The 21,602-nt window shown below is 45.4% G+C and overlaps 2 protein-coding genes across 3 annotated transcripts; both read right to left on the bottom strand.

The window, feature by feature from the left end:
* Nucleotides 1-10,313: 10,313 nt before the first annotated feature.
* Nucleotides 10,314-11,586, bottom strand: LOC125541356. 2 transcript variants are annotated; one of them, XM_048704791.1, is made up of 3 exons: nt 11,444-11,586; nt 10,737-11,067; nt 10,314-10,649 (listed from the first exon to the last, which is right to left on the bottom strand). In XM_048704791.1, the coding sequence occupies exons 1-3, from the start codon at nt 11,577-11,579 to the stop codon at nt 10,622-10,624; spliced, it is 495 nt and encodes a 164-aa protein (XP_048560748.1). In that variant the 5' UTR covers nt 11,580-11,586; the 3' UTR covers nt 10,314-10,621. The 2 variants fall into 2 exon arrangements, with proteins under 2 accessions (XP_048560748.1, XP_048560749.1); XM_048704792.1 differs by having other exon boundaries at nt 10,737-11,043; nt 11,444-11,534.
* Nucleotides 11,587-15,767: 4,181 nt separating this feature from the next.
* Nucleotides 15,768-21,331, bottom strand: LOC125536579 (probable arabinosyltransferase ARAD1). The gene is made up of 3 exons (XM_048699818.1): nt 20,255-21,331; nt 18,550-18,915; nt 15,768-16,345 (listed from the first exon to the last, which is right to left on the bottom strand). The coding sequence occupies exons 1-3, from the start codon at nt 21,194-21,196 to the stop codon at nt 16,157-16,159; spliced, it is 1,497 nt and encodes a 498-aa protein (XP_048555775.1). The 5' UTR covers nt 21,197-21,331; the 3' UTR covers nt 15,768-16,156.
* Nucleotides 21,332-21,602: the final 271 nt, after the last annotated feature.

Genomic DNA, 21,602 nt, shown 5'->3' with positions numbered 1-21,602 from the left:
TCCGGCCCCATTTAAATTGTTTAGATAGATAATCCCTTTAGGTTTCACTTCTTGACATGCTTAAAAACATTTAATATTGTTGGGTACATAAACGAGATCGAACTAAATAACTTGAATGTGGTGTTTCGTCAATATGCAATGGAGTTGCATATTGAGCTCCACTTAATTTGTATGGTTGTTTGTGCACTTTGCCATGTCATGCATATTTAAACCGGACATGCATCATAATTGTTTGCGCATCATGCCATGTTATGTGTTGGTTGTTCACTATGTTGTTTGCTTCTTTTCGGTGTTGCTTCTTCGGGTTAGTTTTGATAACGTCGCGTTTGTGAGGATTCGTTCGACTTCGTCCGTTTGTCTTCTTCATGGACTCGTTCTTCTTCCTGCGGGATTTCAGGCAAGATGACCATACCCTCGAAATCACTTCTATCTTTTCTTGCTAGTTGCTCGCTCTTTTTCTATGCCTAAGTTGCGATACCTACCACTTGCTTATCATGCCTCCTATATTGTTGAACCAAGCCTCTAATCCACCTTGTCCTAGCAAACCGTTGTTTGGATATGTTACCGCTTTGCTCAGCCCCTCTTATAGCATTGTTAGTTGCAAGTGAAGATTGAAGTTTGTTCCTTGTTGAAACATGGAGATGTTGTTCCTTGCTGGAACATGTTTATTTGGTTGGGATATCACAATATCTCTTATTTAATTAATGCATCTATATACTTGGTAAAGGGTGGAAGTCTCGGCCTTATGCCTGGTGTTTTGTTCCACTCTTGCCGCCCTAGTTTCCGTCATATCGGTGTTATGTTCCCGGATTTTGCGTTCCTTACGCGGTTGGGTTATAATGGGAACCCCTTGACAGTTCGCCTTGAATAAAACTCCTCCAGCAAGGCCCAACCTTAGTTTTACCATTTGCACTAACAACCTATAACCTTCCCTTGGGTTTTCACGAGCCCGAGGGTCATCTTTATTTTAACCCCCCCCCCGGGGCTAGTGCTCCTCTGAGTGTTGGTCCGAAACGGGCAGCCTGCGGGGCCACCTCGGGGCAACTCGAGGGTTGGTTTTACTCGTAGCTTGACCTATCCAGTGTGCCCTGAGAACGAGATATGTGCAGCTCCTATCGGGATTTGTCGGCGCATCGAGCGGCTTTGCTGGTCTTGTTTTACCATTGTCGAAATGTCTTGTAACCGGGATTCCGAGCCTGATCAGGTCTTCCCGCTAGAAGGAATATCCTTCGTTGACCGTGAGAGCTTGTGATGGGCTAAGTTGGGACACCCTGCAGGGATTTGAACTTTCGAAAGCCGTGCCCGCGGTTATGGGCAGATGGGAATTTGTTAACGTCCGGTTGTAGAAAACCTGAAGTTGTTCTTAATTAAAATACATCAACCGCGTGTGTAACCGTGATGGTCTCTTTCCGGCGGAGTCCGGGAAGTGAACACGGTGTTGGAGTTATGCTTGAAGTAGGTTGTTCTAGGATCACTTCTTGATCATAGTTGTTCGACCGTGCTTTTGCCTTCTCTTCTCGCTCTCATTTGCGTATGTTAGCCACCATAAATGCTAGTCGCTTGCTGCAGCTCCACCTCATATCTTTACCCTGCCTATAAGCTTAAATAGTCTTGATCGCGAGGGTGTGAGATTGCTGAGTCCCCGTGACTCACAGATACTTCCAAAACCAGTTTGCAGGTGCCGATGTTGCCAAGCAGGTGACGCAACCAAGCTCAGGAGGAGCTCGATGAAGATCTCGTCCTTTGTGTTGTTTCTTTCTAGTTGATCAGCAGTGGAGCCCAGTTGGGGTCGATCGGGGATCTGTGTAGCTTTTGGGGTAGTCTTCTTTTATTTTGGTTTCGTAGTCGGACCTTGATTGTATCTGATTGATGTAATGCTTTATTCATGTATTGTGTGAAGTGGCGATTGTAAGCCAACTATGTATCTCTTTCCCTTATGTAATACATGGGTTGTGTGAAGATTACCTCACTTGCGACATTGCTTTCAATGCGGTTATGCCTCTAAGTCGTGCTTCGACACGTGGGAGATATAGCCGCATCGAGGGCGTAACACCTGGTCTGTTTTGTTCCCATTACGCTGAAAGAACACAAGAAATCCAGCGTCTATTATGAGAAACTACCCGACTTCTGCTACGCTTGTGGTCGGGTGGGTCACTTGGCAGAAGAGTGTGGTGATGGGGTTCATGACCCGAGGACTTTTGAGTGGGGTGATTGGTTGCTGTGGGATTCTGAGAACCCAGTAGATCGGCCTTGGAACGGTCGGGCTGGTGATGAGGGGGGAGGGCGTGGTAGGATGGGAGGAAGAGGTGATAAAGGAGGCAGAGGTTGGAGAGGTGCAGGAGTAGAAGGAGGTAGTGGAGGACCGAAAGAAGCAGGCCAGGAGGAGGGGGTGCCCAATAAAGCGGGTATGGAGATGAGGCAGCAGAATATGAATGAGGGAGAGGAGAAGGGAGCGCGCAAGCGCCTTGTGGCAGCGGATGGCACGCTTGTGATCAGGGGACAGCCGGTGCCCAATCTTGCTGGTAGGGTTGCGGGGAAAGTGCTCTTGATTGAGGGGTCTTCTTCAGAAGCAAACAAAGAGGGAGTGGTATCTACATCGGAGAAGACTCAAGTGATCAAAAGGAGGAAGCAGGATGGGGGGAGGAGATGGACGACATGGACGTAACAGTGGCGGCCTCCCGCGAGGAGGACCGTCGAGCTCAATGAAGACCTTATGCTGGAACTGTCGCGGGATTGGCGATCCCATGATGGTTCGTGAGCTCCACGATCTAGTGGAGGTGTCTGCGCCGAGGGTGCTATGTATTGTGGAGACGCAAATTGCAAAGTACCGGGTGGAAGGTTTGGCGGGTAGACTAGGTTTTGATAGTAGTTTTGGAGTAGGTAGTAGTGGGAGAAGTGGAGGTTTATGCATGTACTGGAAGAATAATGTTAATGTTGAAATAAAAACTTTCTCGCAGTACCACATCGACTCAGTGGTGACGGAGCCAGGAAAGGACCCTTGGCGGCTCTCATGCTTCTATGCGGCTGCCAATAGGAGCTTAAGATATAAAACATGGGACACTATGAAATTCCTGTGTGGTGAGAACTCACTGCCCTGGGTTTGCATTGGCGACTTCAATGAGATCTTGAGGCCGGAGGAGCAATTTGGACAAAACGAGCGAGACGCTGCTTAGATTGGTGGGTTTAGGGAGGCGGTGGATGTGTGCGAGCTGGCAGACTTGGGATACAAGGGGCTAGACTAGACCTTTGAAAAACGGATTGTGGGCGGTGATTACTGCCGTGTTCGGCTGGACCGTGCTTTGGCGAGCCCGACATGGTCATCTATGTTTCCGTTTGCCACGTTGAAGCACTTGACGGCGGCAAAATCAGATCATAGCCCTATCCTGTTGAGCAACGAACTGGATACAAGCGAGGTGCGGCTGGCTATGCAAAAACCGTTCAGGTATGAGTGTATGTGGGAGAGGGAGCCGAGTTTTAAAACACATATTGAGCAATTGTGGATGGAACAGCAGCCAGCTACTACGACTACAATGTTGTCGGCCAAGCTGAGTACAGTAGCTACACGCTTGAAAACCTGGGGACGGAGGACCTTTGGGTCTGTCCGCCAAGAGTTAAGGGAGCTCCGGATGAAACTAGCAGCCCTAAGAGCTGCCCCGGATTGTGTTGGTCCGAGTCTTGAGGAGAAGGAGGTCCAAGACAGGATGGTGGAGTTGTCTTACAGAGAAGAAATCATGATGAGACAGCGTTCACGAATCAAATGGCTTTCGGAAGGAGACAAAAATACACAATATTTTTAGAAGAAAGCAAGTGCAAGGAGGGCAAAGAACAGAATAGTTCAGCTTCAACGACTAGATGGCTCTATGAGTTCGGATTTGGACGAGATGGCAGGGATGGCAACGGAATTCTATAAGAACCTATACACATCAGAGGGTACCATTGGGATAGAGGAGGTGCTATCTCACATTCCTGTGAGGGTTAACGGGGACATGAACACTAAGCTTAATGCGCCTTATACGAATGTGGAGATAAAGGAGGCACTTTTTCAGATGTTCCCGACCAAGGCTCCTGGTCCTGATGGTTTTCCAGCACATTTTTTCCAAAGGCACTGAGAGCTTTGTGGAGATGAGGTTACGGGCATGATCAAGAGGGTGCTGAGAGGAGAGGACTCACCGGAGGATATTAACAATACGTTCATCATTTTAATTCCCAAGATTGCAAGTACGAAAATTCTAGGACAGTTTCGGCCTATAAGTCTTTGTAACGTTATCTATAAGATCATGTCAAAGGTCTTAGCCAATAGGCTGAAAGTAATCCTCCCCGAGGTGATCTCCGAAGAGCAATCTGCTTTCGTTCCTGGCTGGCTTATAACTGATAATTTTATAACGGCGTGTGAGTGTCTCCATTACATGAAATCAAGAAAGATCAAGTCTAACAGGTTTTGTGCTTTGAAGCTCGACATGATGAAGGCGTATGATCGGCTGGAATGGCCTTATCTTAAAGCTGTCATGCTCAAATTGGGGATCAGTCCCGTGTTCACGGAAGCGGTGATGAGGTATGTTTCATCAGTTTCATTTTCTGTATTGTTTAACGGTGGAAGATTAGATGATTTCAGGCCATCCTGAGGTGTGCGACAGGGGGATCCAATATCCCCATATCTTTTTCTCTTGGCAGCAGAAGGGCTCTCTTGTTTACTCAAAGCACAGGGAGTGGGCGTGAGGGGCATCTCTGTAGCGGCATACGCACCTGCAGTGAACCATTTGTTGTTCGCCGATGATAGCTTCTTATTTTTTGAAGCAACGACTGAGTGTGCAGCTCAAGTGAACGAGTTACTAAAACTATATTGTGATGCTTCAGGACAACGCATAAATATGGACAAATCTTCTATTTATTTCAGCAAGGGAGTTGCTGAGGCAATCCGGCTGGAAGTTAAAAACATACTGGATGTGCATAATGAGGCGTTGTCTAAGAAATATTTGGGTTTACCAAGTGATGTTGGTAGAGCCAAGGAAAGATGTTTTAAATATCTCAAGGACAGGATTTGGAAGCATGTTCAAGGATGGATGGAGAAGTGCTTGTCTGTGGGAGGGAAAGAAGTCCTTATTAAATATGTCGCTCAAGCAATACCTACGTATTCCATGGCGTGTTTCAAGTTGTCGCGGGGCCTATGTGAGCATATAAATAGCCTTATGAGGAAGTTCTGGTGGGGCAGCAAGCAAGGGCAGAGGAAGCCGGCTTGGGTATCTTGGGAAACTATGTGCAAACCAAAATTTATGGGAGGAATGGGTTTTCGCGACATTGAATTGTTTAATCTTGCATTACTAGCACGTCAGGTGTGGAGGATCCTGCAAGAACCAAATTCTCTAAGTGCTAGAGTGCTGAAGGCGAGATACTTCCCGGATGGAACCATTCTTGATGCGACCTTGGGAGCTCATCCATCCCAGGTCTGGCGATCATTGATAGAGGGACGAGATGTACTGGCTTTGGGCCTAATAAAGAGGATTGGATCGGGAGAGAACACGAGTATATGGCACGAGAACTGGCTGCCAAGGGATTACAAAATTAAACCTTTGTGTTCGATCGCCCCTGATCCGCCACAAGTTGTCTCGGAGCTTATTGATCCGACTTCACGGACTTGGAACAGAACATCCCTCATGCAGTTTTTTGTGAAGCCGGATGTAGATGTGATCATGAATATCCCTCTTAGCTTTCGAGTGCAGCAAGACTTTTAGGCTTGGCACTATGATAAGAGAGGGTTTTTTTCTATACGGTCTGCGTACAAGATGATCTCAGGTATCAAACATCAGCGAGAGGAGTGGCTTGAACACCGTGCGAGCAACTCCAACAAGGAGGCGGAGAAGAAAGCATGGTCGCAGATATGGAAAGTTAAAATCCCATCGAAAGTTAAAGTTTTTGTCTGGAGGTTGGCTCATATGTCATTGCCAACGAGGACAGTACGCCATAGGCGGAAGATGGCGACCTCACCGGCATGTTCTATATGTAACGAAGAAGTGGACTCATGGCAGCATTCTCTGTTTGATTGTCGTATGGCCAGGTGTGTTTGGGCCTTGAGTGATGAAGATATCCTTGAGCACATGCTTTCCAACAGGATTGATGATGCGAGGCTATGGATATTTTGGCTTTTTGAGTCCACAAATCAACATGATCTTGCCAAGATCCTTGTCATGATGTGGGCTATATGGTGGGCTCGGCGGGGAGCGATTCACGACAATGAGTTTCAAAGTCCACTATCAACTTTCAGTTTTGTTAATCGATATCTTCAAGAACTTGGAGTGGCAAATGCTGAAAGAATGACGACCCCGAGTCCTGCTATCCAGCAGCAGCCAGCGAGATGGCAGCCACCTGATGATGATGCGTGTGTCAAGATAAATGTGGACGGCGCTATTTCTCGCCGAGGAACCACAGGGGCGGCAACAGCAGTGTGTAGGGACAGTTCTGGAAATTATTTGGGAGCGTCGGCAATTGTCTTTTACGGACTAGTTGATGCTCCGAGTCTTGAAGCCCATGCATGCAATGAAGCCCTTGTTCTGGCTAGGGATCTGAATACTACACATGCGATAATAGCCACCGATTGCATGCAAGTCGTCACAAATATCAAGAGAGGTGCTAGTGCGCTTTTCTGCTTAGTGAGATCAAAGAGAGGGTGAATGATTTTGTAAAGATTAGTTTCTATTTTGAGAGAAGGGAGTCGAACTTTGAGGCGCATGCTTTGGCTAAGGCAGCGTCATCGCTCCCGGCGGGTCACCACATGTGGCTAGGGATCCTCCCAGATATCATTTGTATTCCTTCCGTGTTGAACTTTGAATGAAATCCCTAGTTCCACCTCAAAAAAAAAGATCTTATCACTGCATCACGCAGATTGCGGTTTCTTGCGATCTTTCTACCCATTGTCTGCTCCGCCGTCCGCCGCCACGATAGTTTCTCCGGCGTCCAAGCCAAGTTCAGAAGTGGACTGCTTTCCCCCACCCCACGGCTTCATAGGTGCACAGTTAATCCTGCTTACTCTTTTACTTCATCTCCTTAATTTTATTTTGTTCAAATCTGTGCGGTTGTGCCATTAAAAAACTGCAATCATTAAATGTTAATCATCGGCATCAGCCAACACAAAGGGATCGGGGAAATCACCACCACCATGAGTGACCACAAAGCTGATGACATATGACATCCTATTTACCTATATGGTAAGTCCACTCTCCCAATTAGCCTCAATTTGAAATCTCATATTTTTATTGTCTAATATGAAGTATTGATGATTGATTGACTGGAAAAACAAATTGGGAATCAACTGGTTGTACTGTACATCAAAGATTTCTGTACAACTAATTTTTCCTCTAAAAAATTAATATTGTAGTGCTATTTTTGTAGTGTTTACAGCAGTGAAAACATGAGTTCCGGCTTATGCTTTCTGCATGCTTTAAACTACTTTTGGCTTGGCAAATGCTCATTAATCTATAAAAGCTCAAGTGTAAAACTCGACCCCCTCCCCCCCCTCTAAATTTCTGGCTCCATCCCTGCTTAACTAGTTACTGTAACATCGCATGTCCCAATGCAGTATGAGTCTATAACTTTATAAATGGAGCTTTGCATGACACCACACCTATGTTACTACCCACTATGAAGGTAGTAATATAGTCTAGGAATATGTGTATGTTACTCTCCATTGTGGCTAGTCTAAGACTAGTCACAGTGGGTAGTAACTTAGAGTAGTAACATGCATATGTTACTAGTCTATGTTACTACCTCCACAATGGGTAGTAACATATGTGTTGTATCATGCATCACTTCATTTATTAGGTTGTAAACTCATCTTTTTTTGATATGTGTAATGTTACAGTAACTAGTTATGTTACTACATGTCTCTCTTTCTTCATTAATTACATGTCACATCATCTATTTTGTCTAGATAAATGTGATGTTACCATCTATGTTACTCCCATTGTGGGTAGTCTAAGACTTGAGCTCCTAGGAAACTGTGTCCTAGTCTTCAAACAGTGTATAGTTGCTAAGGCTAGCACACAACTCTGTCCAGCAAATCCCTTCTGCCGGCGATAGAGCGTTTACAGCAAATGGCCGGAGGCGAGGAGTGTATCGCCGCTGCCACCAAGATATCAGTGTCGGTGGCCAACGCGAACAGAGATTGATAGTGCATCCACGGGGGGTCACTGCTCGTTCACGTATCCAACCAGAAACAGGTTGATCTACCATTCTTAACGTGAAATTGGACACCTAAAGTAAACTCAGGCTTGACGACCTGGATCTCATTCCAGAAGGCCGAGCCACGACACATTGCCTCAAAGAACATGCCGTTAGGGAAGTACTTTCCTTTCGACAGGTCTACCCACAGACCAGACACGTTTTGGGAAAGCTTCCAAATCCACTTAGTGAGAAGGGCCATATTCATCAACTTAAGAGTTCGTCGAGCCCAGGCCTCCTTGCTTTTTCCGACGGCATACAACATCCCATTTCAGCAAATGGTACTTGTGTTTGATCCGTGCTTCTTCCCAGAAGAACTTGGATTGGGTCGTGTATAGCTTGGCATGGACACCGTCGGCAAAAAGAAATAATACCCATAGTAAACAAGGGGAGAGAGGACATGCTCGAATTAGTGACAATTAGTCTTGCCCCAGAAGGCATGAAACGACCTCGCCACGGACAAACACTACCCTCCAACTTGGAGTACAACTGCTCACATTCATTCTAAACTATTTCTTTTTATCTAGATTTCTAAGTTTTAAATTATTCCAATTGAAACAAAAAAAATCATTCATTTGTCCAAAAGAATGTACGTTCGTTCATTCAAACCTATTTTTCATCTAGATTTTAAATTGAAAATTATTTGAATTTTTTAAAAAAATATTTGATTTGTCCGAAAGAATGTAATATATTTCTATCTAGATTTTTTAATTTTCATTTATTCGAATTCAAACCAAAAATTCGTTGATTTGTCCGAAAGAATTTACATACATTCATTCAAACCTATTTATTTTTATCTAGATTTATAAATTGAAAATTATTTGAATTCAAACCCATTTTTTGGTTGATGTCTGAAAGACTTTATGCACATTCATTCTGTACTGGTTATTTTTATCTAGATTTTATAATTTAAATTATTTGAATTCAAACAAAAAATTCCGTGATTTGTCCGGAAGAATTTATGTACATTAACTCAAAACTATTTATTTTTATCTAGATTCTAAATTTAAATTTATTCAAATGCAAACGAAATTTTTGTTGATTTGTCTGAAGAATTTACGAATTTTTGACCATTTTGTGGGTGAGCGAGATTTTTAACATCATCTTTAACACGCAGGTCATGGACATTTTTTTAACAGGGATGTCACGCGCTCATTCTAGAGGATATTTGAATTGAATTGTGTCGTGTCGATTTCTAACTCACTCTCGGGTTGGAGCAAATGAATTTCGTGGCTGCAGGAACAAAACCAAGATGTCTTCGTTGGACGCCAATCGGAGTTGTTGCCAAAGTAAATACTCCCTTCGTTCCGAATTACTCGTCACAGAAATGGATGTATTTAGAACTAAAATACATCTAGATACATCCATACCTGCGACAAGTAATTCGGAACGGAGGGAGTAGTTCGGTTTGTCTGCATGCTGGAACATGCATGTGATGTGGTGGTAAGATCATGCGTGTTACTGCTCGAGCATCAGAGTTAGAATCCGCAAGTCACTCGTTTTTCTTTCTCAATTTCTCCCTTCCCAGCGCGTGCTTACAAGTGGGACCCAACACAGGCTTTTACGTAATTAAATAAAAAATGAGGGGTGTTTCTGCCAAAAAAATAACATGTGCCATCACACGGGCCTGTTCTACTCACTGCCAGTGGGCCATAGCCACGCTGGTATGCCACACAAGCATGGGATACATCTGCATACGGAATTTATGACCATATTTGCATGCCCGGTAAAGTTAAATGGCTTAAAACATGGTTTTTACAAGTTTGTGCATAAAATGACCATCCGATGCAAGTTTTATGACCGTCAGTGTATTTATCTCTTTCTGAAGTGTCTCTTTTTCTCTCTTCATTTCTGAATCATGAGTAACCCGAAATGGCTAACTTTGTTGCATTCGAATCTTATTGCAGTTTTGTTATGGAAGCAGGATTATCATGTCGTTCGGAATCAAAACCAACTGCAGTTTATTTTCACTCTGTGTGTCTCAGCTTTGGTATCACTCCAGGGCTAGAAGCAGAATTGTAGCCCAAACCTGCTGCAGCAAACTGTAGACTGTCCTAAACCCAGTGAAACAGAGTCCCAACTAAACAGAGTCACTCAGTTGGTTCAGATAATCAAAGTTCTCAGTCACATGCATCCAAACGTTCAAAGCTTCAGCTAAACAAATTTAAGCCCTTCTGAATGGAAGATTCTAGGGATCCCAATTAAAACAGCAGATGCAAACAGACAGTCTAAAACCCAGATGAAGAAAACAGACAGACGACAACAACAACAAAAGATAAGACAGAGATGTCCCCAATACTAGCATAAAACACCATCTAGGAGCAGTAGTAACTCAAACGGCGCATCTCCGAGCTCCAAAATGATCCATCTTCGATCCTTCAGCAGGCACATCAACAAGCGCGCAGCGAACCTAAGCAGCATCGCCGACATCCGGGAGGCTGACGAAAACAACGAGCCAAGTTAATCACAGCCCAAACTTGAGAAGAAGTGAAGAATTAACAGACTAGCACACCAAAGAAACTCACTTGGACAAGGCTGAGTGCAGATTGACGGCAAGAAGCACGAAGGACGCGACGGTGGACTCCGCGTACGAGCGCCGGGCAGCCTGCGTCGGCGCCGTGACGGCCATCCACGCCAGGGCACAGCCGGAGGTGGTGTTCACGAGCACGCAGAACATCAGGAACATGTGGCTGCGGAAGAAGGCGCGGAGGCAGGCCCGGTCGTCGGCCGTCATGGAGACTGCCGCCGCCGTGAGCAGCAGCAGCAGCATGGCCAGCACGGGCACCGCCATCCTGACGATCTTGGCATTGTTCTGGTTCGCTCTCGCAGCTCCTGCGGCACCCAGCAGATGGCGGCCTTCAGAGTTCAGACAAGAAACAAGAAGATCAAATCTTTGGTAGCATGACATTAAAATAGCAGAACAAGAAGATCATAAGGTGGAACTTGGCGAGCTGCCACTGCTCCTCCAACAAGCAGCGAAAAGAAACCCCAAATTAAGCCTTTGTCATGGAAAATCGGAGGGAATGCGACTCGTTTCAACCTGACGAGAACGCAAAAGATCTCCAAAAGGAAACCGCATCGCTCTACCGTGAAGAAGACGGAGAAAAAGAAACAAAGCAAGAACATTCATGCGGAGATCTTAAGCCCAAATTTCCACCCGAATAGCTAGCAGAAAAACTAGCAGCAGGAAAAGCCAACAACGATCAACCAAGAGTGATAGATTCAAGCATACCATCCATCTCTCTAGCACTACGCTTTTCCCTGACCACGGGGAGTTTTGGAGGTGTTGGCGGGGCTCTGTAGGAAATGGCGATGGAGCTTTTGGAACAGAAATTGCCAGGGGGTTGGCGTCCAGTTATATGGGGCATACGGGGCCGGGGGAGGGAGGTACATTGGTCAAGATGATACATGGACAGATGACAAAATTTCCAGTCTGGAGGCAACAGCAGGCGCAGCTTTTTCAGATTTCAGTTTCTTCTTTTCAGAGCTCGATCGCCACCCTTTTCTTTTCTGTTTTCTTGCATTGAGTAACTCAAGGTGATGCCTCAAGGTGATGCCTCGCATGCCATGTAAAATCAAATATAACGTAAAATAGGTTTGGATAGGGAAGCAGGATCCTCTCCAAGAGGCAGGTGATTGAAGAGAAAAAGTATGGTCCGGTGACAAAAGCTGAAAAGGTTTAAGTGAAAGTAGAGATGCATGTGTACTAGAATCTTTATTTTCTATTTCTTAATGAAGCCTATTAAGGACATGTACAATGGAGGCATCACCTCAGCTCTTAAATTAATCAAAAAGTAATGAAGCCACCATTTAAAAAAAAATCTGTCCATCGAAGGCCACAGTATGTAGTGGACCCACTGTCCTTCACATGCATAGCATTGTTTTTCTGCTCTCTCTATCCCTCTCTTGCATGCATCAGCGCAGCATGCCTTTTCTTCCTTTCTTCACTTTTCACGTCTGAAGAAGTTGGCTCTTCTGCAGGATGTAGCTTTTAGTCTGCAAGCAGCACGTTGCGTCAATTTGGGACCATCCGAACCTAGGTGGCAGTTGGAGCACCCGTCCACCGTGTAGTGTTGTACAAGCCCTAATAGTAGCTTGCATTGAGGAGAAAAAATAAATGTAGATGTCTCAAATTACTTTTTGTCATGAGGCATATGTATCCATATGCCACCATTATACATGCCCTTACTGGAATACTTTCTTTTCGGGACAGTAAAAATCGACTGCTTTTGCTTTTTCAAAACGCACATGACGATCCACAGTTCCTCACAAGCGACGAATGGTGGTAGTCCAAATGGATTGAAGCAACATGATGCCATCGGTCCACTTTAACGCACCATGAAACTGGCACACTGATTTGAAATAGTTTGAACAGAATGATATGAAGGGCATCGTCAGTTTGGCAAGCAGTCAGCCATGGGCTGGTCCTCCTAGAAAAAGGTCTAGTTTGGAGGGTTGGCAATGGCAAGATGTTCGCATTTGTCGTTACGATGATCGCTCGCGAGCCTACAGGAGGTTTGATTTCGAGCAAAGGAAGGTGCAGATTCAAATGGGTCTTCTTCGCAAAATAAAAAAGATTCAAATGGGACTATAGTTAAACTTCAGCAATATTACTTACAGGTTGGCAAATGGGTCTTGGAGGGAGTATCGTTGGATTTACAGTGGAGTAACCTTCCAGTAAATTGAGATATGCGCTTTTTTTATCAGATAAGATAGTATAGAGGAATCTAGTTCTTGTAGTATTATTCATATCCGTCCTAGTAAAAAATGTGCTAGTCATTTCATGGCAAACTTTGGTAGAAGGCCGAGCCGTTGTCTGGCTTGGATCGGGTCTAGAGGAGGTCTTGGGGCGTTGTCAGACGTGGTTGTAATCCCTAGGTTCTGAGTAACACAAAAAATATTTCGCAACAAAGAAAACACCGCGGATTCCAAAGTATGGTATCAACATGAACTCAAATTAGTAAAAATTGCAAATGTTCATCATAGATAATAGGGCCATGATTATGAATAGTTCACTTAGAAGACCCGTGCTAATTGACAATGAACCCATGATAGCTTGCATTCCAAATTGAAACAACAAATGGAAAAGGCAATAGCTCTGAACAATGTAGAAAAACAGTAGAATCAGGCTATTTTTTTCTGGATATGTCTAACTATGATCCTTCCAAAATAGATGTGCCAATCTACATCCTCTGAGAATTGGGTGTAGAAGGTACTTCAGTGTACGACACAATTACCAATACTTTTTTTTTTGAAAGGAACACCAGCGCATTCCATTAATTCAAGAGAGCTGGAGAAACCCCAGCAACCAAGTCTTGTACATAATCAGGAAGCGGGTCAAGCCAAATTTGATAGCTTGCCTGCTCCAGACTCACACCATACGCAGCTAACACATGTGCTGATACATTACAGGCCCTTGGGCATACATCTATCTTACAACATTGAAAAGAGTATTGAATAATACGTTTCATTTCTTTAAATAGAGCGCCCAGTGTCGAGTCATCATAATCATTGCTTGTGATCGCCTGCTTTAATACAACTGAGTCTGTCTCCAAGACGACCTTGCAGCAGCCCATTCTGGTTGCTTCCTGAATTGCACGTAGCATTGCAGTAGCTTGTGCATGGAGAGGATCAGCAATGAACTGAAGATTACCTGCTCCCGCCACCAGCGTCTCACCCTGTTCATTCTTGATGGTAAAACCCCATCCTCCCAAGTGAGTTGACTGTCTAAAAGCCCCATCAGAATTTATCTTCAGGAAATCAGTAGGGGGGGGGGGGGACCAAATCTGCTGCTTTATTTGCTTTGACGCGCTCTGCTTCGTTTCAAGTTCTCCTGACAATCAATACATGAAGCTGATAAGAGTGATATATCTCCTCTAGGCTTCGCATCTTGTTTCCCTGATTTGCTTTGTTTCTCTCACCCCACCAGGTCCATAGCAAAACACATGTCCTTATGCAAGTATCTTCATCCTGTTTGAGTATTTCCTGCATCACAGAATTAGCATTTGGACAGTTAACTAGTAATTCACGTGTCTTCCAGTTGAGCTGCTCTCCATAGAGCCTTAACTGATTTGCACTTTAGAAAGCAATGGCCCCCATCTTCATCCATTCTAAGACATACCGGGCATCTTGTATCTAGTTCTATGCCTCTTCTCTTGATCTTCATTCTGAGCGGGAGGCTATTGTTTGCTAGTCGCCATAAAAAGTGTAAAATTTTCCCTGCCAGTGGTAGGGCCCATAGGTTCTTCCACATGCCTAATGTGCTCCTCTCAGGGCAGTAAGAAGTAGAAGGGATGCTTTTATCTGATTCCCTTGCTTGACTCTCAAGCACTACTTGATATGCTGATTTTACTGAGAACTTCCCTTTTTTGTCAAAATGCCACGCCACATAGTCCTCTTGCCCTTCATGTATTGGGATTTGAAGAATTGCCCGGGCATCTTCTTCATTAAAGGTTTGTCGTACAAGTTCCTCATCCCAAGTGTAGGAGGATGGGTCAATCAACTCTGCGACTTTTGTTATGATTTGATTTCCCCTCCTTGAACTGACCAGCCTTAATTTTCCCTTTGGGAGCCAATGATCAGTCCAAATATTTATACTTTCTCCATCTCCTACTCTCCACACCACCCCGCTCTTTAGCACCTGTACCCCTTTTAAGATGCTCCTCCAACAGTAGGATATTCCATTTCTTGCCTCGTCATCCAGCAAGTTTCGATCTCGAAAGTATTTTGCCGCTAGGACTTGTGCACATAGTGATGTGGGATTCTTTAGAATTCTCCAAGCTTGCCTCGCCAGCATGGCAAGGTTAAAACAGTATAGATCTCTAAATCCCAATCCACCATCCTTTTTAGGCTTTGTCATTTTTTCCCAGCTAACCCAATGAATTTTATTTTCTTTATCCATATGGCTCCACCAATACCGAGCTATCATTGCATTGATGTCGTCACACAATGATTTTGTGAGGTCGAAGCATGCCATTGCATAGACTGGTATTGCTTGCGCAGCCGCCTTGATCAAAATCTCCTTTCCAGCTTTTGAGAGCATTTTTTCTTTCCAACCTTGCAATTTGCTCCATATCTTTTCTTTCAGGTAGTGGAAAGCCTTGGTCTTGGATTTGCCAATGTATACCGGTAGTCCCAAGTATTTACCTGAAAAGCCCTCTTTAGTGATACACAATTTGTTCATCACCTCGCTTTTGTCTTCCAGCTTCGTGTTCTTGCTGAAAAGGATTGCAGATTTCTCTTTATTTATGGCTTGACCTGAGCAAGCTTCATACGTACTGAGGATCCTGTTCATTTCATGTACACTATTGGTGTTTGCTTCAATGAGGAGTAGAGAGTCATCTGCAAATGGTAAGTGGCTTATACTTGGGGCAGTATTACATATTTTAATACCTTTAAGTCTACCATTTATTTCAGCATCATGGAGCATAGCAGAGAAGCCCTCGGCACATAATAGAAAGAGATAAGGAGAGAGGGGATCACCTTGGCGAAGCCCTCGCTCTGGAATGATAGTATTTGTTGTATCACCATTCACTACTTGATTCTTCAGAGTAGGGTTCAGAAAAAACAAACTACATTGCTCCGATTTCAGGTACGATAATCAATATCTCACAAGATTGCTTCCCTTAGATAATTCCTATTACAACTATGTCTCCCTAAGAAACGCTGTAATCAATGTTGTGAATAAGACATTCTGATTCGACATGACATCCTGACAAGCTAACAGCATAAAACAAACAGATACAGAACACAAAACAAAACAGAGTTCTTCAATGTTGACTCCAGTGTATCTACTCAAGAACTGAAGGGCGTTAGCAGGATATATACAATCAGGAACTGAAAAGGGGTCCTTGCTGTCCATATATATGTATAGCACTGCAACATCCAAAATTCAGGCAATGCAGGCACAAAAGTTTGATTCAGGCCACAGAAACAATCCTACTGCCTAGCCAGCAGTAGATATATCGCTCGGTGTTGAACAGATGCACGAGCAATCAGTTTCATTAGTGCCTCTTTCAACTAGGCGTTTGTTCCGGTTAATCAACAGCTTGATCAGTGGTGCTTTCATGGAAACTTGGCGCCATATTTGATTCACTGGTCCATTCGGATCTTCATACTCAAAGTAATGTTTTACCTGCAACAAATATCCAAGGTTCAGCAAATAAACTACTAGCTAACGGACAAATGTGTATGGACATGCATTACACTCCTCTGAAACTGAATTGTCATACAATTCCTTGAGTTTCTTGCAAATAAGAATGACATTCCACATGTCATTGCATACCGTACCAGATTGAACTCTTCCGACGACAGCAGTTGATCTTACGTAACATAGCAGTTCGGCAGTTTTGTCACCAAAACTATATGCTCCCATCAATTAAGAGCATAAAATATTCCATACACAATGACCAGAAAATATCTTGTGAATAAAGCGACTTAGTTTGCCAAGTAATTCCAAATAGCTGCCCATCCATGGAGTAGTTTCTACTAAATGACAGAAAGAAATAAATGGTGATCTTTCCTTGCAAAAATGCAACAAACAGCCAAGTGTCCCATGCTAGTAAATGTAAACAGTATAACCAGTTTCTCAACAATAAAATATCTAAATCAAACAACTGCAGTTACGTTATTCAGCTTCTAATACATTTAATATGGTAATTATAGTACTTCACACTGGTTTTCGGTTAAGTTGGCTTGTCCAGATGAAGAAGTGACTATTCTGACAGACCCGTTATCAAGTCCTCAAAGGTCTACCGATATGGAGGGTTCCTTGCATCTCATTCTCATCTTGGTCATCTGAAACTAACTGATCTTGCATGCCAGCATGCTGCTATCCATAGTTTTTATGGCGTCGAAATCTCATCGTTATGGTGACTATATAATGGTGTGGCGGCCTCCGAGCCAAGGGTGCCGGCCCTCGCAACAGAAGTTACATGTGGCATCCTGTTGGCGCCCAAATGGTGAGGTTGGCGTCCCCATGCTCAATTTCGGATGCCACAGGCAGGGAGACGTGGGAAGGAAATGCAGAGGCAGGAGGGAAATATCAGTAGGCATGGGAGATAGCCAGGAGATGGAGGGGAATCGAGCTGAGAGAGGCATCCTGTTGGCGCCCAAATGGTGAGGTTGGCATCCCCATGCTAAATTCTGGACGCCACAGGCAGAGAGGCGTGGGAAGGAAATGCAGAGGCAGGAAGGAAATATCAGGGAGGGAGGGAGGGAGGGAGGGAGCGCGAGCGCGCGCGCGAGAGAGAGAGAGAGAGAGAGAGAGAGAGAGAGAGAGAGAGAGAGAGAGAGAGAGAGAGAGAGAGAGAGAGAGAGAGTTCTCTCTGACCTTGGTGCGGCAACCAGCGAGCCTCTTCCAGTCATCCCCCATCCAGCCCCAATAAACTCCAGGTCGGATCCGCGCAGCTCCAGGTAGATGGTGAGCTTCAGCGCCACATCCCGCCGCTGCCATCCACAGATCGCCGCTGCCATCCACAGATCGACGAAGGTGTGGCACACCTCCTCTCCGGCCAGCTTCAGCACCACCTTCGGCGAGGCAAGTTACCCTCCCTCCAGGTAGATGGTGAGCTTCAGCGCCACATCCCGCCGCTGCCATCCACAGATCGACGAAGGTGTGGCACACCTCCTCTCCGGCCAGCTTCAGCACCACCTTCGGCGAGGCAAGTTACCCTCCCCCCCCCCCCCCCCCCCCCCCCCCCCCCCCACCCCCTCCCCCCCCCCCCCCCCTCCCTTCTCCCTGCTTCTCCCTCACCATCTGTCTTCTTGCCCAATGCTGTGATGTGCTCTGTTTCTTTGTCTGCAAAGCTCCTCTGTTCTGTTCTGTACATGTTATGCACTAGTGCGGTGCATATCTCAAACTTGCAGTCCACATGTAGGCTAGTATATTTGTTGGCAGTGGCTAGTCAAGTGTGTCTCCTCTATTTAGTGACTTAATTTGTTGTCAACATGTCATACAAAGTTATGTTTTTTCTATGAAGTGGTGATCTAATTTGCTATCACACAAAGTTAGGTTGTCTATGAAGTCGCCTCACCATACGCCATAATAAGTGCTATAAAGTAATGAAGGGGGTCGGTCGCCACAAAATTCATTACACCATAAAAACTATGTTGCTATCTCACTATGCTATTCTGGGTGTATATACAGAATGTACTCTGTATAAAAGATCACTGCGTAGGGATACTACAACAGTAAGAAAATCTATATAATTCCTGGATTAAACACATTTTGTTTCAGATATATGTATAAAATTGATTCCTATTAACTGAAAGTACGTACAGCATAAGATGTACTAAGATGCATATGGCAGCATGAACTAAGAAAGATGGAGCACTGACCCTTTGTATTTCTCTCTGGTACTCCAGAATTCGCTCTGAACTGACTCTCCGAAGCATCGAAGTTAAGAACCCAGGCTGTACGGCCTTGCTTGTGTCAACGAAAATTGAGATATTACTGTAGTCTATAACATCTTCGAATGGTAACTCGATGTGATCACTAACTATAACAGGAACACATAAGCTGACAAGTGCATCAAACAATCTGCAGGCCGAGGGAGTATCTCCAGCAGGATGCAGGCAAAATTTGGATGAGTGCATTCCTTGTGTGGCCATACGCCGACTCACCCTTGATTGGGCTCCATGTTTTATGATTACATCGCCCTCATTTTCAAGAACTTGAAAAAGTGTATCACGGACCTTCCCGCCCTACATTATTAAGAATGATCAACTGTAACGTAAGTAATGCTATTGCATAAACTAAGATAATTAACGAAAGAAAGATGGCGTTGACTATAAACTCCATGGCTAAAAAGCAACAAAGAGGATGCACTGCTAGTAACAAAATCTGACAAAAGGAAGAAGGATGAGTGCACACAATCCCATACCTTAAGTAGGATCTGGGAAGTATATAACTTAAAAGGAAGATAAATGTGAAAAAATATATAACTTAATCAAGACTTGAGGAGCAACATTTTGAGATTACAATAGGGACCCGCAAAAGTGTTAAAAGCATTAACAGAGGGATGCTTAAAAAATTATGCTGTTAATTGCATGATTTTTGAAACTGTACTTTCTAGAGATCTTCTGAAAACCAGAAGATTATATTATGGTCGCTTATGGCATAGCGTGGAATCTCAAGAATGGATTCTGCTGCCTATCTCCACTGTATTGTTTCCTATGCTCAGATGGTGCATTTGTTACCTTCAGTCTTGTCCTATCCAAATTATGTATTATGCAAAATTAAGTATCGGACATTAGATGTAACCGTTGCAACTGGAAACAAGTAAAACTGAATGCAGCTTAAAATCTCGCTGGATGTGGACAGTAGACAAACAGTAGATGAATGAAAGAGAAGGGGATAGATAAGGTAGAGGAAGGGTTTGCAAAAATTGTGGAAGCATTTGTCTCGGCAATAAATTATTAAGTAGGTAGATTAAGAAGTATACAAGTTTGTGATTTTGAAAAGATTGTGCTTTGAAGAATAGTACAAGACTACTACTGAATAATACATCAATTCTCAGCAACTTCTGTATCCAATAAGCCCTTAAATGCGTAACAAATTGGCCAATATCAATGTTCACTTCAGTAGATTGTAGTGTTGCCCTTCAATACAAAAGGTGTCCTGGACTCCTGGTTAAATTACCCGATGATATCGGTTCCTAGACTGCCTCGTATAATCCTTCCCCAGACCCTACCTTGCGTGGGAGCTTCTAGCACTGGGTCTGTCCTTTATCGATTCCTGGACTGTCATTCCTTATTTACACAAAAAGTAATCCCAGTGGTGTAAAATCTAAGGTAATCATATATGTCCTAACTTTCTTTTCACCTTAATCCATCTTTCTATGATACTCCCTCTGTCCCATAATATAAGAGCATTTTTGAAACGCTCTTGTATTATGGGACGGAGGGAGTAATTCTTATACAAGAATTTAACATTGAGTGCTCTGAAAGAGATCTAAACACAGCTTATCAAGTGTCATCATGAGTTTATGACACGTCAATCTCTAAAAAAAGTGTAATATTTGTTTCGGATTCAAGAGCTCACCTCCTTTCGGTACCGGTTGCCCATGAAAAACAGCAATGCAGGCCTGCTGTCGACATTGACATCGCCCTTGAAGGGGTTGATGCGGTGGGAGTAAGGCAGGATGACATCCTTGACGAGAGAGGCCTGATCACCACGCAAGCGGCCGAAGTCAGAGACTAGGAGCACGGCATTGCTGATCCGGTCCACCACCCGGTAGAGCGCATTGGGATCCTGGCAGATGAACACGTGGTCCCTTCCTCGGTGCCGCCGCCAGTACGACTGCCGCTCCAGCCACTCCACCAGCTCGTCCTGCATGGCCTCGTCGCTATACGAAGGCCCCACCGTGGCCGCCGCCTCAGAGGCATTGGCGGCGGCCGGGGGCCGGATGGGGTTGACGACGAGGCTGAGGGACGAGAAGAAGGGCACGTAGAAGAGGTCGGCCTCGGCCGGGTCATCCACGCGAGCCACGGGGCGATCACGTGGTCCGCGGCGACGGAGGTCCTTGAAGAGCCACCACTCCGCCGAGTGCTGGTGCCCCGGATAGCGCAGCTCCTCGTCTGCCAGCACCGCGGCCGCATCCGGCGAACCCGAGGGGCCCCGCGCGGACATGTAGCTGCGGACGACGCCGTAGGTGAACTTGGACGGCAGGTCGTACAGGTAGATCTTGACGGGGGAGGGAGGGGAGGAGGCGGAAGAGGAAGGAGAGGTGGAGACGAAGGAGTGGGAAAGGCGGGAGGCGGATGGGGCAGAGGGGGACAGGAGCAGGAAGAGTAGCGCGAGCGCGAGCGCGAGGAGGAGGAGGATGACAGGGGAGGGGCGGCGCGACGGCATGGCGCGGGCGGCGAGTGCGAAGAGGGATCTGGGGAAGACGAACCGAGGGGGCGGGGGCGACACCAGCGCCGACGCCGGCAAGATCAGAGGCGCCGGTCGCTGCTTACGGGGTGGCCTGCCGCGCTCCCACATGTGGCCTGCCGAAGACGGCGGTCGCGCGTCGCGGGCGGCGGAGGATCGGAGGGAGCGGGACGACGGCGATTGGAAGCAGTAGTGGGGCTACTGGCTGGCTCACACTTGTTTCTGCTAGCGCTACTTCCCACAGGTCGGTGACTCCACATGTTATACTATACCACTAGCTTCATGCGGAGTTTTTTTTTACGTGCGCTACTAGGCGCCGGCGCGCCGGCCGAAAATTTCAGCCGATCGGCTCCCAGCCGCACCAACTGTTGGATTTGGATCTCCCTCGCGTCGTCTTCTTCCTGTCTCCTCGTCTTCTTCCTTCCCCACGTCGGCGGCAGTCGGCCACGTACGACGCCGCGCTCACTAGACACCCCCGCGCGGCCTTGCTCGTCCTCGGCCACGTCCTCGCCGACCA

The sequence above is a fragment of the Triticum urartu genome, chromosome 2 (assembly GCF_003073215.2).
Source record: "Triticum urartu cultivar G1812 chromosome 2, Tu2.1, whole genome shotgun sequence".
NCBI lineage: Eukaryota > Viridiplantae > Streptophyta > Magnoliopsida > Poales > Poaceae > Triticum > Triticum urartu.
This window is presented reverse-complemented; position numbering and strand designations above follow the sequence as displayed.

What these genes read in the sequence shown, in the direction of transcription:
- LOC125541356 (XM_048704791.1), bottom strand. Translation starts at nt 11,579, where the DNA reads ATGCCCCATATAACTGGACGCCAACCCCCTGGCAATTTCTGTTCCAAA. An exon ending in TAGTGCTAGAGAGATGGATG is followed by an intron (nt 11,068 to 11,443) that starts GTATGCTTGAAT and finishes TGAACTCTGAAG; the next exon opens with GCCGCCATCTGCTGGGTGCC. An exon ending in CTGCACTCAGCCTTGTCCAA is followed by an intron (nt 10,650 to 10,736) that starts GTGAGTTTCTTT and finishes TGTTTTCGTCAG; the next exon opens with CCTCCCGGATGTCGGCGATG.
- LOC125536579 (XM_048699818.1), bottom strand. Translation starts at nt 21,196, where the DNA reads ATGTGGGAGCGCGGCAGGCCACCCCGTAAGCAGCGACCGGCGCCTCTG. An exon ending in GCAACCGGTACCGAAAGGAG is followed by an intron (nt 18,916 to 20,254) that starts GTGAGCTCTTGA and finishes TTAATAATGTAG; the next exon opens with GGCGGGAAGGTCCGTGATAC. An exon ending in ACCAGAGAGAAATACAAAGG is followed by an intron (nt 16,346 to 18,549) that starts GTCAGTGCTCCA and finishes TATTTGTTGCAG; the next exon opens with GTAAAACATTACTTTGAGTA.